Source organism: Protopterus annectens, chromosome 10.part0 (genome assembly GCF_019279795.1).
Source record: "Protopterus annectens isolate FY-2018-M chromosome 10.part0, PAN1.0, whole genome shotgun sequence".
Lineage (NCBI taxonomy): Eukaryota > Metazoa > Chordata > Ceratodontiformes > Protopteridae > Protopterus > Protopterus annectens.
This window is the reverse complement of record NC_056744.1, coordinates 1,669,478,643-1,669,494,901: the sequence shown is the minus strand read 5'-3', so window position 1 is coordinate 1,669,494,901 and position 16,259 is coordinate 1,669,478,643. Positions and strand designations below refer to the sequence as shown.

The 16,259-nt window shown below is 36.4% G+C and overlaps 1 protein-coding gene across 1 annotated transcript in view; it reads left to right on the top strand.

Annotated features, from left to right (window-relative positions):
- The window catches only part of LOC122813876 (zinc finger protein 271-like), a 313,716-nt gene that overhangs the window by 201,655 nt on the left and 95,802 nt on the right, over positions 1-16,259 (top strand). Inside the window, exons 4-5 of the mRNA XM_044086417.1 lie at positions 318-444; positions 2,494-2,619. Coding sequence (XP_043942352.1) covers positions 318-444; positions 2,494-2,619 — 253 coding nt within the window. The remainder of the gene's footprint in view (positions 1-317; positions 445-2,493; positions 2,620-16,259) is intronic.

Here is a 16,259-nt window from a genome sequence, read left to right as displayed (position 1 = left end):
AAACATGGTCTTTAACTGGAACTCTGTGCCCTCCTACTGCTGACCTTAATGTGTGTAGAGGAGAGAGAGAGAACCACAAGGGACAGTTTTCAACTCTAAAATGAAGGCTTTGTTACTTGCATAATTGTGGAAAGGAAATTTGCACTTGTTAATGACGGATTAGTTTTACTGTTTTAACTGCACTTCTGGTAACAAATGCCAGTGCAACCCTGCTGAAAAAATAACACAATTTACATTGAATGCACTACAGGAAAATAGCATATTTTATACCAACTGCAGTAAAAGAAAAGATGAACTGCACCGTGTGTCTTTTACAGGCTCCAGAATCCTTTGAGGATGTTGCTGTTACTTTCTCAGCAGAGGAGATGAAGATGTTAACAAAACAAGACAAGGAGCTTCATAAGGAAGTGATGTTAGAGAACTATGAAACCTTAGTTTCAGTAGGTAAGTCTTGTCCGATCTTCAGCAGTTGTCTTTATTCTGAGAGTTATGAGTACCTTATTAAAATGCTATGCCGAGATGTCTTGTGTGTTTATTTGCTATCTGAGTAAGGGAACCAGTCACTGTGGACCAGTTTTCTTGTATTTATGTATGTATATGTGTATGTGTCATATACATATACATATATGTATATATTTATATATATATATATATATATATATATATATATATATATATATATTCTTATATAATACACACACACACACACACACACACACAAAGTTAATGCACAATGCAATCCATCCAAATACAGGAAAAAAGGAAAAGTTCATCCTGGTGCCTCAGTCTACAATCCTGTCATTTACATTAATCAAGTGGGCAGTTTATAGGATGCAGTTCAACCAAAGTGTTTTTTTAAGAATTTTTTTTGTTAATATAACATATTTAAATATATAGACAAAAAGGAAGAAATTGAATGCCACATACTGTTATACAATGTTAGGAATAGCTTGAATCATAAAGGTAATATTACACAATTAACATGTTAACTTGATATATCAGTAGCAACCTTATAAGGCTATTCCAACCATTAAAGGTCTTGGTATGATTTATAGATCTTATTCTGATTACTTCTTTTTCAGTTGGACATAGTATTGCTGTTAAGTTTAAACATTCTTTGAACATATGAACTGAGTTCAATTTCCAGATTTTTGTAATAACTTTACTAACAACTGCCAAAAGACCCCAGAATATTATTTGTTGGTGGAGGAAGCTGATTGACCTGGAGAAAACCTACAAGGATACATGAGAAGCATAAAAGCCACAAGTGTAATATAAACAAAGGAATAAACTCTGGACGCTGGAACTAAGTAGAAAAAATAGAAACCAGACAATTCAGAAACCTGCACACTGAGTTTAGATAAAGACATCTCTGCACTGCCTCATTTTTCAGCTGGCCCTCGGAATACCAACATCTTTCCACACCTGAACCTATACAATCTTGAGGGATATCCCTGCTATTTGTAATATCATGTACTTTGTTTTAGGGGGTTACAATGGGTAATTAACACTTTAAAGTTTGTTTTCTTTCACTATTGCACACTCTTATTCTTTATATCACGCTAGCTTTTGCCTTTTGGTTCTTTTTATATAAAACTGTAATCCTTTACCCATTGTGCAGTCTCCTTTCAGATACCAGATATCCTGTATATTTTTATGGGTCTCTGTCATGTCTGTGTTCAGTTATGTTTAATTGGATATTTCAGATGTAATCTGTTGTCACTGAACTGCAGTTACAACAGAAAATTGTAACTTTGTATACCCATTTTCCATACCTGTATGACCTCAAAGAATAACTTACCTTTGGGCTATAATAAGGTGCTGTCAGCTCAGTAAGATAGGGTTTCTATGAGATGCACATTACAAGGTTCTAAAACTAAGTACAGACAGCAGCATTCTGGAGTTCAGTTTTTCCTCAGCTGGATCTAGTAGACTGGGCATATGACATTCTAAACATAGGCAATATAAGAAATGTTGATATATTTTAGACACTCTGAATATCTGCTTTTTTCACACAAATACAACTAGTCATGCAGTTTGCAAATTACGATAAAAAGGTTCCTTATCAAGAAGACAGATGAATTTGCCTCATTAATTAGCAAAAATGTTTAAACACTTTGAATATACAGCTTTTTTTTTAAATAAAAAATTCTTTGTTATTATAAGTTTAAGTGAAGCAGTAATCATTGCTAGAAGAAAATAACTTCTCTAAAATGTATTTAATATATCTCAGGATGTGAATAATATGTTCAAAATTGAAATTCTGCTACTCCTGAACAAATTAAACATTTCATATTGTTGTACTTCGTAGTGCTTTTGGTAAACATGCTCAAGTATGGAACTGTGGAAGACTGAGAGGACATGTTTTAATCTTAAATTAAACTAAATTGTGCACAGCAGTGAGTTTTGTTTTTTTTTGAAGAATAACATATATATATATATATATATATATATATATATATATATTTTTTTTTTTTTTTTTCTAATGTGTAGGTTACAAAATCCCCCCAGAGGCATTGTTAGTGCTACTTAAAGAAGATAACGCTGAACTGCAAGTGAATGACAAGGAGGGGGTGAACAGAACAGAACAAAAGAATAATTTTAAAGAAAAGCCAGACCGTAAGTGAACAGCTCATTAATGATGCATTTTTATGAAATGTTCTACTCTCTTTAAAATACTTTGAGGAAAATGGGAGAAAATATATATACAGTAAAAGACTGAAGACAATAAAACATGTTTGTTTATATATATATATATATATATATATATATATATATATATATATATATATATATATATATATATGCACACACACCTATATATATATATATATATATATATATATATATATAAATATACATATATATATATATATATATATATATATATATATATGTATATATATATATAATATATATACATATATATAATATATATACTGAAAAAATATTTTGAGATTTACTTGCTTACTTGCTTGGTGTGATGGATCTGCAGTGTTCTTATGACACTCTGTCTTGCTGGCTGGATTCTGCTAAAATTCAAAGTCTAGTTATATTTGCATTCACAGTCTGTTGCATACAGAAACTTGCAGAATATACACTGATGAGAGAATATACTTTGCAGCACTTGTCTTTAAGAGCAGTAACCAATAACTTTTATAATAAATAAAACTGGACAAACGTTGCAGCTTAAAAGTACTGTTCCAACTTTACTTCTCATATAGTACAGATGATATGAGAGATATAACATTTACCTTGGGACTTGTGTCCCTACCAAACCTCTCCCACATAGCTGGATTTATACAGCTGTTTATATACAGTTTTAGTCCTGTAGAAACAATACTAAGCTTCCTTGTTTAACAATGTCTTGTAAGAGACCAGCTTTTCTGACAGTGTGAATATCCTGTAACAGTGTCCTGATGTCCATGTAGAAAAACATATTTTTGAGGAAACACATTGTCTGTATTCTATTTGGATCTGTGTATATGACCATATGTTCTTGTACCAATGCTGATAAGCATATCCTGTTTTTTATGAAGAAAAACATATTTTTGAGAAAACACATTGTCAGAGATCAGCTTTTCTGACAGTGTGAACATCCTGTATTTTATTTGGATATTTGTATAAAAAACATCTGTTATCCTGTTTTTCCATGCAGAATAACATGCCATTGTTCTTTAAAAGCAGATTTTGCATTGTTGTTCTTGCATACATCCTGTTTTGAGTCTGTAAGGGAAGAATGTCCATTCAGCAAATTCCTTTTCCAAGCCATGGTCATTTAGTATGACTGCTGATCACATATTAGTAAACTCTGTTTCTGCATTTAAGCAAGCCTTTTCTTTCAGCATATTTACAACATAATTAATTTCAGATTTATATTCATAAAATCTAACAATTCCCTCTGTTTTTAAACATACTCAAAACATTTTATATAGAAAACACATTAAGAAACAAACCTTTAGTTTGATACAACAAATCAAAATGCAATTTTACATAGTTAATACAATGATATTAAAGTATTACTACCAAAACTGAATGTATTTAACAACTTTTTCTTTTGCAGACCATTCTGTGAAAATATTTTATCAGTTATGAGCTGTGTCTGCTTTAATGTTATTTTTTTTTTAACTTGATCAATTTATTCTTTTGCAATCACAGAATTTAATTTATGACTTAGAACTGTTTCATTAACTCTTTGCAACTGTTGAATTAACTATAAGAGACAGTAACCATGTGCTACTGCAAGCATTTATACACTGCTGAAAACACACAATTTCAATGTCATTTTAACCATAACATTGTGGTCATGTCTTTGAACTGCCCATTAACATCTTGATAAAGTACTGAACTGGGCTTAGATAATAAATATTTGAAAGCAGTTATTTTACTGGGGTAAAACCAATGATATTACAACTTGACAAATTACTTTTGAACTTATTATGATGTATCCTGTACAGTATGTATTTACATAGACTGTTTGCTGTTCATGCATTTCAATCTAGTAGGTATCCTGGACCCACTTTTTTTAAAACATGTTTTTTCACACATATTTATTACTAGACATTTATTTAATTTGTACTGAATTCTTCTGCATTTGTACATACAATGACTATAAAGTACATTTAGTCTAATCTTACAAATTTAATAACATTAATATTAAGCAAAATCTTGGAAAATGTTTGTCTCTTTAGAAATATCTAGTGGAATTGACACCAAATCCATATGTCCTGTTATTTTAAACTACATACTCAACAATTAAAAATATTCATGCTTTTTTATACCAACATTGTTTTGCCAAAAACATATTGAAAATAGTGACCATTCTTGCTATTAGAAACATATGTATTTTGCATATCTTTATTCTCTCTTGTATAGCTTTAATAAAACAATTTTAAATCATCTCTTGTTTAACCATTATGATAGCTTATTAACAACTTGTAAAATATCTTATCCTGTCAGGTTTAATCCAGTTTACCAGTATTTCTAATACACTAATACCTGTTTTTCCCTCCCCATAAAAGAGTATTGTCAAGAAGGAATGAGATATTTTTTCTTGTAGCTTTATTTTAGACCCTTATTATTTATTTTTATGTAGCTTTATTTCAGACCCTTGTCACAGTCTGTTTATACAGTCAGTGTAAAACTGAGAAAGTGCCCCTCCCTCTTATACAGTCAGTGTAAAACTGAGAAAGTACCCTCCCTGTAGTACTTCAGCACTGTTTACCTGCCCTATGCTGTCAGAATAGAATGTGTATCAGCCTAAGACTATGGTTATACATTATTATAGACCCCTGTCTGATTTGATAATTTTTTCTAAAGCTTTTGCTGTTTACTACCTCTACCTCTAGTAGGTATTTACACCCTCCTGCACAATTGATTTGAACTGTATATATACTATAGCCCATTTGCTGGCTGTACTTGATGCAACTGAGGTTTTTTCTTCTCTTTTAACATTTACTTGCAAACAGATTATCAGTGACATCTATGCACAATTGTGGCATTTTATTACAATTACTAAATAGTGTTGCCTGTAAACATTTTATAAGTATGTTTTAATAACAATGATGCTTTAGGAAAAATCAAGCTACTTGCCTGGCAATCAGTCTTGTTGTTTATCTTATCTTTCCAGCATTTCCTGTAACTATTCATCTAGTCTAGGAAGGTCAGAGCTCACATTTCATACTCTGTAAACTATAGTTAATTTTTTTAGCATTTTTCCTTTAATGTGATTGTGATTTGCATAACTATGCATTTATACAACATAAATAGACATTATTTTACAATTACCTTACATGGATTTCAGTATTTTTTTTTATTTAACTTTTTAACTGTCTTGCCATTAATTTTACAAAAACTGTTTGACTAATATCATCTGTGATTTTCTTTTTAAAATTCAGAACTTTAACTGTTTGGTGTTACTATATAATTATAAACAAATTGTAAAAAACAAAATAGATATTAGTTTAACCAACACATTTATATTTATATTATTTATATTTGCTAATGTCTGCCTTTTGCTTTTGTGTCTTGTAACAGATGTACTCTAGATGAAAAGAACACACATGCATGTCTGTCTTGTATATGTATATCTTTATACAAGCATGTCAGTCTTGTGACTTTAAATTTTTACTCATCTATTTTTATTTAATTTTATATATTATAATGCACTAGAACAGTTTTGTTTACCTTTTGACTATGCTAATGAATGGCATTCATATGCTTTACTTTACTGTAGTACTGATAGATGTCTTGCTTTAACTGAATGAAAGTAAAACATTTAAGAATGATTTGTCCAGACATCAGATCCTACCATCCTACCATGTCTGTTTAACCATTTTCAAAACATAAACATATTATAAAATATATTTCTTTTGCACAGATTAACTGTGTATGTAGGAAGTTTTTAGTCTTTGTCAGTTCAGCTAATTTATTTCCTTTATCCTGCAACTTCTGTTGAATTTTCTGGAATGTTGTATGGTCTTTCTGACATTCTTTAGTAAGCTGTTCTGCTGAATTTGAAACTCCTATGCACTTTTGAAAAGATGTGTGTATAACTTGTCTAAGCTTCCTGAACTCATTGTGTCTGTCTTTTAGAAGTTTACTACATTCCTTTGTAACAAAATGTACTAGGGGTTTTATCAGTAAATGATCTGACTCACATGTGGTGACAGGAAATAACTGTTCAACATCAGAATGTAATGGAAACACTTTACCCTTAGTTAATTCTTCAGATCTGTCTTTACAGTCTATTTCTTTCGCAATATGATGCAATATTATTTTATGACATAATACACAAAATGCAGTTTTTGTTGAAGCACACAATAAACATTTGTCATATTTCACATGGTTTTCTTTGAGATACCAGTCAAATATTGTAATACATTTGCATAATGCCTTACTATGAACCTGCCCTAATAAGGTTTTACATTTACTAATGTGCTGTGTATACCAACATAGTAATTTACTAAAGTTTGGTTTACTCCTGCATGAATTATAAATAATATCCATACTATCTAGTAATATACAACCTGTCTAGGAATACAGAAACTATATATGAATATACAAACTGTCTTAAGAATATAAAACCTCTCTTAAGAATATACAAACTGTTTTAACATCATCCACACTAAATATGTGACACAGAAAAAAGTCTTACCAGTTAGCAAGAAAACAGGTGATCAGGCTGCTATTGCAGATGGCTGGAAATTTTTCAAAGTCACTTGAGAAGCTGGGAAAGCACAACAGGCAGTGGACTGATGGGCTAGTGGATATCCCCCTTTTCTTGAAGAATTTATGGCACTGCGAATTTCTTGAACTAGTCTCACTCTGAATTGTAGACGTCTAAAAAAACTTTACTACTGCAAGCTGCATAAACTGGAATACTTCTGTTTAGGATTTACACATACGTACAAATGTTAGTTACTGCAATTTAACTGAAGTGACCCTCTGCAGGGCTTACCATCACTCCTCCTGTGTTTGAATGCAGATTGTAGGTTCAAGTGCAGGCTAGCTTGCCATTGAAAAATTATATGGTGCTAGTCACTCAGCTGCCTCGCCATTGAAAAAATATATTTTGAGATGTCTCTGCTTACTGCTTGCTTCTTGCCTGGATGGATTCTTGCTAAGATTCAAAGTCTAGTTATATTTGCATTCACAGTCTGTTGCATACAGAAACTTGCAGAATATACACTGATGAGAGAATATACTTTGCAGCACTTGTCTTTAAGAGCAGTAACCAATAACTTTTATAATAAATAAAACTGGACAAACGTTGCAGCTTAAAAGTACTGTTCTAACTTTACTTCTCATATAGTACAGATGATGTGAGAGATATAACATTTACCTTGGGACTTGTGTCCCTACCAAACCTCTCCCACATAGCTGGATTTATACAGCTGTTTATATACAGTTTTAGTCCTGTAGAAACAATACTAAGCTTCCTTGTTTAACAATGTCTTGTAAGAGACCAGCTTTTCTGACAGTGTGAATATCCTGTAACAGTGTCCTGATGTCCATGTAGAAAAACATATTTTTGAGGAAACACATTGTCTGTATTCTATTTGGATCTGTGTATATGACCATATGTTCTTGTACCAATGCTGATAAGCATATCCTGTTTTTTATGAAGAAAAACATATTTTTGAGAAAACACATTGTCAGAGATCAGCTTTTCTGACAGTGTGAACATCCTGTATTTTATTTGGGTCTTTGTATAAAAAACATCTGTTATCCTGTTTTTCCATGCAGAATAACATGTCATTGTTCTTTAAAAGCAGATTTTGCATTGTTGTTTTTGCATACATCCTGTTTTGAGTCTGTAAGGGAAGAATGTCCATTCAGCAGATTCCTTTTCCAAGCCATGGTCATTTAGTATGACTGCTGATCACATATTAGTAAACTCTGTTTCTGCATTTAAGCAAGCCTTTTCTTTCAGCATATTTACAACATAATTAATTTCAGATTTATATTCATAAAATCTAACATATACATATATATATATATATATATATATATATATATATATATATATATATATATATATATACATACATACATACACACATATATATATATATATATATATATATATATATATATATATACACACACACATACATACATATATATATATTTTAATATTATTGTGCTTCCACTGTTTCCCGCTAGTCTGACTATTTGTTTCATCTGGTTTTTTATGCTTTGAAAAGTGTATGTTGAATGTTACAAGGACGTGATGTGTTTTTGGAGTCACTTCCTGTATTTTTATTTAAAACCTGGTTGTTTTGCCAGTTTTTTTATCTCTGATGAAGCTACTTTAACTATTGTGGTGAAAACGCTTGCCTTTTGTAGAAAATAAAACTTGCGTTAAGGATTTTTTTCGTGGTGCTCTTTTGGACTCAAGGTTACCCATGTATTTTGTATTCTTGGTTTCTTTTTTTTGGTTCCAGTATATATATATATATATATATATATATATATATATATATATATATATATTTCCTGGGGATTTAATAAAATTCATGTAGGCATAGTGTAAAGACTAAAAGCAAGGCACCATGGCCGTGTATGTGAAACCCCCTCGGTAGCGTGCCATGCATATTAATGAAAGTACGTTTCTGAGGGAGAGCCGTGTAACACAGTTAATGAATCAGTGTAGGTGGTGTGTTACTGTGTCTGGAGATGAGTAACACACCCCCTACACTGTCCAAGTGCTGGATATCAATGTAGGCAAATGTATTAAAGTGACAATATTTGTTTTTTATTTTTTCTGTGTTTGCGCATTGCAGCACACAGCAATGGACACATACCAGACATCCAAAAATAGGAACCGGATGCATTTAATTATGAATGGAATGGTCAAGTTTAAGCATAGCTGCACAGGTTTGCACGGTATGCAGCGGTGCTCAGCAGTGCTTAAACTGAATGAAGAGATATATATGTAAAAGTATAGCAGTATCCCACATGCCTATGTAGCCAAGTAGTTAGAGTGACAGCCTTATGTGCAGTAGGTGTAGGGTTTGAATACACAAACAGCTTATTTTGCAAATACACATATTATGAGAATTATTGTAAATCCTGATTTACATTTTGTTGGATTACACAGGCAGGTTATTAAATTTAATTTGCAAATACACATTTATGAGAAGTACTATTAAATCCTTGATTATGTGTATGGCTACACAGACAGGTTATTAAGCATGTATGTTGCAAATACACATTATGAAAAGTACTTGTAAATGCTTGCTTGAATATTGTACATATGCACAGACATATTATTATTGTATATTGCAAATAGACATTTATGAAATGTATTTTTGAATCCAGCTTTGCTGCACTCAGCTAAGCTCTGCTAAGCACAACTAAGCCTTGCCAAGCACTGCTTAAACAAGGCATGCTTTAGGAGTGCTTAGCTGGTTTGCCCATTGCTAAGCAGGGCAAAGCTCAGCTAAGCAATTCCAGTTTAAGCACTGCTCAGCTAAGCTGGTTTGCGCACTAAGCATTGCCAGTTTAAGCTCTACTCCGCTAAGCTCAGTGAGTTTGAGTGATGCTAAGCAATAAGCTGTATTTTTAAAAATTGCCCAATGGTGGTAAAGGGTGGGAAAAGTCTTATTTAAGTGCAACGGATGGGAAAACAGCAGAACCTGTGGAGATTGACCCATGCAGGAATTATGGCAAGTGTTGGAGATGGTGCATGCTTCCAGGCTTGGCGGTGGGGCATTCTGGAGTCCAAGGTAATGGTTGGGCTCCTTGTTAAAGACCATGACATCTGGCTGCTGCAGGGCCAGTACCAGGGATCAGAGTACATGTCAGAAGCCTGGGACCGGCTGGCACGTGATCTCACCAGTGCTACAGCCATCTCCCACACAGTTGTGCAGGTCTGTCATCATTATGATGATCTGAAGTGATGGAAAAAAGGACTTCTGGACACCTGGGTCCAGGGTACTAGAAATGGGAATGCCCCACGAGTTTGTAAGTATTGTCAGCATTGTTTTACCAATACCTAGTCTGAATGTGTGATAGGTACACATAACGATGTGCTTCTCTTCCTACGGCTGAAGAGGAGAGAGCTTGCAACCTAGAGGCCCATGCAGGGCACCTGGTCAGGTTGCACCATGAGTGTGGTGAATACATATGTATCTTGCAATCTATAGGCATATAAGCAAGAAAGAGTAAAAATAATGACTGCCATTAGGTATATACTCTTTTGATTGTACTGCAATGAACGTGGTCATAGACCTGGACCGAAATAGGTGAGTAATGCCACATATACTGCAATAAAGATGAAAGCAATAAACCTGCTAATGTTAAGAAAATAAAGTTTCTACTGCATTGACTGTGGAATTGCAGATGTGTAACACCTTCATGATAGAACTTTTTTTGCAATAAAGACTTGACAATAATTAGTAAATCCATGAAGTCACCCATAATAAAGAAAGCTGTGTTGGGCAGTATGTGTGTATTTTGGGGATGTTGTTCATGAAATTCAGTATCACATCTGCCCTGAACTGAAAACACAATGGATACTACTAAGTGACTCAGAGTTAGATAAGAGAGAGTGTTCTGCTAAACTGTACATGTACAGCTGTACTACAAGAGATATGCATTATGATATTTGTTCTACACTATGATCTGAAATTATAATAGGAACACCCAAGGTATATGGTGTATATCAGGATTGTCTAATGTTAACCATTGATGTTTAGCTATATGCATCCATACTCTGAGGTACGCTGCTGCAGGAAAGTATAAAACTGTATTAGCTGTAGACTGCAAATATACCATCTGCAACTGTATATGGGTCAGGTAGCCAACCCATCAGTCCCATATGCTTTGTACACATCACAGATATTTCCCCCCACTTGGGGTATAATGTGTACACCTGCATTCTGTGTAGTAATGTACAGTTCACCTACTGTCTCCGTCATCCATGAATCTCATGCATGTGTGTTCAGGTATCATTGCAGTCTTGTATAACACTCTACGTCTAGTACCAGGTCTTATGTTGATGTTATCGTGTTTCACTGTTACAGTCATTACATTTGGGTAATCTGCTTGCAGGTTGCCCTCAGTCAGCCTGATTAACAAAGTCTTGGGTCCTGCGTCAGTTGCTGCCCCTTCTTCCATGATGTCAGGTCCTCAGGGGTATAAAACATGCAGCCAATGCCATTACATCAGTCTTTCTTGCTGCGTGGTGCCCGAAGCAGAAGCAGTTCGCAAGTGCTGGTCGGCTGACTCCTGAAATTTTTGTCTTCGAGTTTCAGAACCGAAGTCTTCAACTAAAAGCTAAGTACCCCATTTGGGAAACTTTTTCTTGCTCCTTACCAATGTCATTAAAAGTTAATAAATGCATTGCTTGTGGAAAGCAAATACCTCATAAAGATTTTCATTCGTACTGTATTCCTTGCCTAGGCCCTGACCACGACATACCTTGCTGTCGGTTTTGTGCTTTATTTAATCAGTGCACTATCCATCGTCTGTATATTTTCATCTCTAAATATTTTGGTTCTCTGTTTAATTATCCAGAAATGTCGTCTGTTAGCCGTCCGACTGCCAGGATTCTGAAAAAATGCAAAGATAAAGACAGAGACATGACGCCGAGGTCCAAAACTGCAGATGACGCTTCGCCTAAGCCAGTCACCAGTTTGCCGGTACTCAGTGAGGTGCTTTCGCAGCCCCTGATACCCGCTACATCTGATTCGCAGGCCTCTACTGAGACCCATTCGGACTCCGGTATGCCACGAGATGCTTCAACTATGGAACCCACGGATGTCTTTACCTTGGATGGGTCCAGAGCTGCTGTGCAGGCACCGGCTTCTGAGGGTGTATTCAGGCCTACGGACTTGCATATTAAACAGACGCCGCCTCCTTTACTTTGGCCTAAATCTCGATCCATGCCTAAAAACCGATGCTCAGGCCACATGCTCAGGTCTCTATGCCTAAAAAACAAATGATAAGAATGGTTGAAGATCTAATGACTCTAATCAGGGGTAGCCAACTCCCCCCCCCCTTCTAAGAGGCCTAGGACTGAAGTTGATTATGAATCTTCTGATCAGGACTCTGTTTTTTTCTGATTGATTCTTCTGATAATCTGGATTTGCCCTTATCTGCTTATGAAGATTCTGATGCAGAGGACTGCATTCCCTCTGCTTCCCCTCCTGAGGATTTTTTTCTTTTGGGGAAACCTTACATACTCTAAGGGAGCATTTCCACTGGGAAAGCCAGGATGTTTCTGATTCAAAAAAGAGGCTTGGGGATTTCCTTCTCCTACCTCAGCATATGCCTTTAGCTATTCCTCCTGTACTAAACATTATTGATGCTTTTTCGGCATCTAGTTTGGCCCTTGATTCCCTGCCTCCTGCTCCCAAAAAAACTGACAGATACTACAAGGTCCCTGAGTCCCACAAGTTCCTTTTTAAAAATCCTATTGCAGATCCAGAGACTATTTCACAGGGGCCCAAGGGCGTTAAGGCTTCTACTGCTAAAAATCCTACCCCTTCGGATAGAAGCTTCAGGGCGCTGGATAGATGGGTAAGAAGGTTTACACTTCTGCAACCTTGGCCATCAGGGCTTTAAACTGTCAGTTTCATATGTTAAAGTATCAGTATCAGCAACATGTTATTGAACTGCTTAAACAGAAAATTATGTTGATTCCTGACTGTGTGGAAAATAAAGAATTACAGGATTTAACGCATTCTGCTGAACAAGTTGGAAAACATACTTTGCAATGTGGTTTTGATTCATTAGAGGCCTCTTGCAGGGCTGCTGTTACTGGGTCTGTGCTCAGAAGGCATGCTTGGCTTAAGGAGCAATCTTTGCCTGATCATGTTAAAGCTAAATTGTTGGATGCTCCTTTAAATCAGGACCGCCTGTTTGGCAACAAGGCTGAGGAAGATAAAGATGGAAGATAAAGCTAAATCTATGCAAACTATTAAATATTTTTTACAAGTTCAGCCTCCTAGATTTAGTAGGCACTGGCCCTCTAAGAATTGGTCCTTTCCAGACCCTTCCAGGTCTTCTCAAGCCAAACCCAGACACGGCAAAAACCCCAGGTTTCAGTCCCAGGGGACACACAGAAAGTGGGGGACCTCCACTTCCAAAGCTGGGAATAATAAGACTCCCCCTATGGTAAACTGTCTCCATGACTTCCTTTTAAAATTTCCAAGCACTTATCAACTGACTGCCCCTTTGGGGGGAAAGATTGCTCTTCATGCAAAGAATAGGATCATTACCGAGGACAAATGGGTTTTAAATATAGTGTCCCAGGGATACAGATTTCACTTCCACACGTTGCCAACACCAAGTGGGTGGCCAGACCTACTCCCAAATCAGTGGACAGAGGCCCAAAAACAAATACTTTCTCTCTCAATCATGGGGGCTATTCACCTGGTGCCAGAAGAGGAAAAGGGACAATGTTTCTACCCGAGACTTTTCCTGGTACCCAGAAAAGACAATTCATGACGTCCTATCCTGGACCTGTCTACTCTAAACACCTTTATGGAGATTCCAAAAGTCAAGATGCTGACTCTTCACCAATTACTTCCTATGCTAGGCAAAGATGCCTGGTTGGCAACACTAGATTTAAAAGAAGCATACCTGCACATCCCAATCTGGGAATCTTGCCGAAGATACCGATCTACTGCACCCAGGGTATTCACAAAGTGCCTAGCTCCAGTTATTGCATTTTGAAGGCAAAGAAATATTCAAATATACCCATACCTGAATGCTTGTCTAATTCAGGCAGAAAGCCAGGACATACTTTTGAATCATCTGGCTTCTGTACAAAGGGTTCTAACTTGTCTGGGGTACACCATAAACGAAAAAAAATCACACCTGGTACCCTGTCAACAAATTATATTCCTGGGAGTAAGCTTGAATACAACTTCCCAGATGGCTTACCTCACGCCAGAGAAACAAATTCATTTGACAACCTACTTCAAACAAGTGGCCACAAAAACCCTACTATCTGCAAGACAAATACTGCAAGCCTTGGGGTTCATAGCCTCTTGCATTCTTCTAATTCCATATGCAAGACTGCATATGAGAAAACTACAATGGTATCTAAAAAGCCTATGGTGTCAACATTCTCAAGACCTGGAAACAATGATTCCTATCATACCTTGCCTATGTGTAGAGTTCCTCTGGTGGGCAGAGGCCTGCCACCAAAACAAGGGACTACCTTTCACACCATCCCCTGCCACCCAAACCTTAACAAATGTATCAGACTATGCATGGGGGACTCACCTGGCAGGGAAGTGCATTCAGGGCAAATGGAACCCAAGTCAAATGCACCTGCATATCATCAAAAAGAAATGTTAGCTGTACAGACTACTCTGACAGCCTTCAAGGACCACATTCTTCCAGGACAACTAATGGTTAAGACGGACAACACCACTGTTATGTGGTACATAAACAAGCATGGGGGGTACACATTCTTACCCCCTCTGCAGACTAGCCATGGCATTGTGGAACACAGCCTTGAGCTACCAAGTGCACCCACAAGCCCAATTCCTGCCAGGAAAATTAAATACACTGACAGACGGACTAAGCAGAAACCTCATGGACCCACACGAGTGGAAACTGGAACCAAGGATTTTCAGCATGTTGACAAGCAAATGGGGGAGCCCAGATACAGTCCTGTTTGCCTCTCCCCGGAACTACCAGTTGGACAAATTTTGCACAAGAACTCCCCACAAACAAGCCAGGAAAGTGGATGCTCTGTCTTTCAGCTGGAAAAACCTATCGGTCTATGCCTTCCCCCCTCTGCCTCTGCTCTCCAAAGTACTACTAAAAATCGAACAGGACAAACCAAGGATGATTTTGATTTGCTCCAGACTGGCCGCTCCAACACTGGTATCCCCTCCTGTGCAGTGTGTCACAGTTACCTCCATGGCACCTGCCTCAGACTCCTTCCCTGCTGTCTCGGCAGGAGAACCAGATTCTACACCCTCAGCTTCTAACACTGAACTTGCAACCTGGCTAATTACTTAATCTCTCCTTTACCATCCCTCAGCAAACCTGTAATGGATATCATTTTAGAGGTAAGGAAGCCTAGTACTAGAAAATCTTATGCTGAAAATGGAAAATAGTCTGTTCCTGGAACCAGTCTCAAGGGATGAGCACAGCAGCGCACAATTTACCTCAGATTTTACAACACTTAATCGAGATGCTTCACAAGGGCCTGTTTTTTTCCTCCATTAAAATCCACACCTCAGCCATTTCAGCTCATTATAAGACAGCATCCCCCTCTTCTCTCATCCACTGCTCAAGCAGTTCCTCAGATGTGCCAAAAATTTGAGACCACCCAGGAGAGCTCCAACCCCAGCCTGGGACCTTAATTTTGTCTTGGAGAAACTCACTCTACCTCCTTTCGAGCCAGCTGCTACTGCAGACTTAAAATGTCTTTCTTGGAATAAAGCTTTCCCTTTAGCAATCACTTCAGCTTGAAGGGTCTCTGAATTACAGGCCATTATGGCAGTGGAGCCTTTCATCATCTTTCATGTAGACAGGGTGTCCCTCATAACCAATCCATCCTTCATGCCCAAGGTGGTATCCAGTGTGGCTCTTAATCAGTCCATTCATTTGCCAACTTTCTTTCCCAATCCACAGAATAAAGGGGAATGGATACTGCATTCCTTAGATGTGCACAGACAAGTTAGATTCTACTTGGACAGGACTAAACATCAAAGGAAATCTGAACAACTGCTGGTGGCATTTGCTGCAGGGGAAGGCTATTTCAAAGCAAACCATTTCTAAATGGC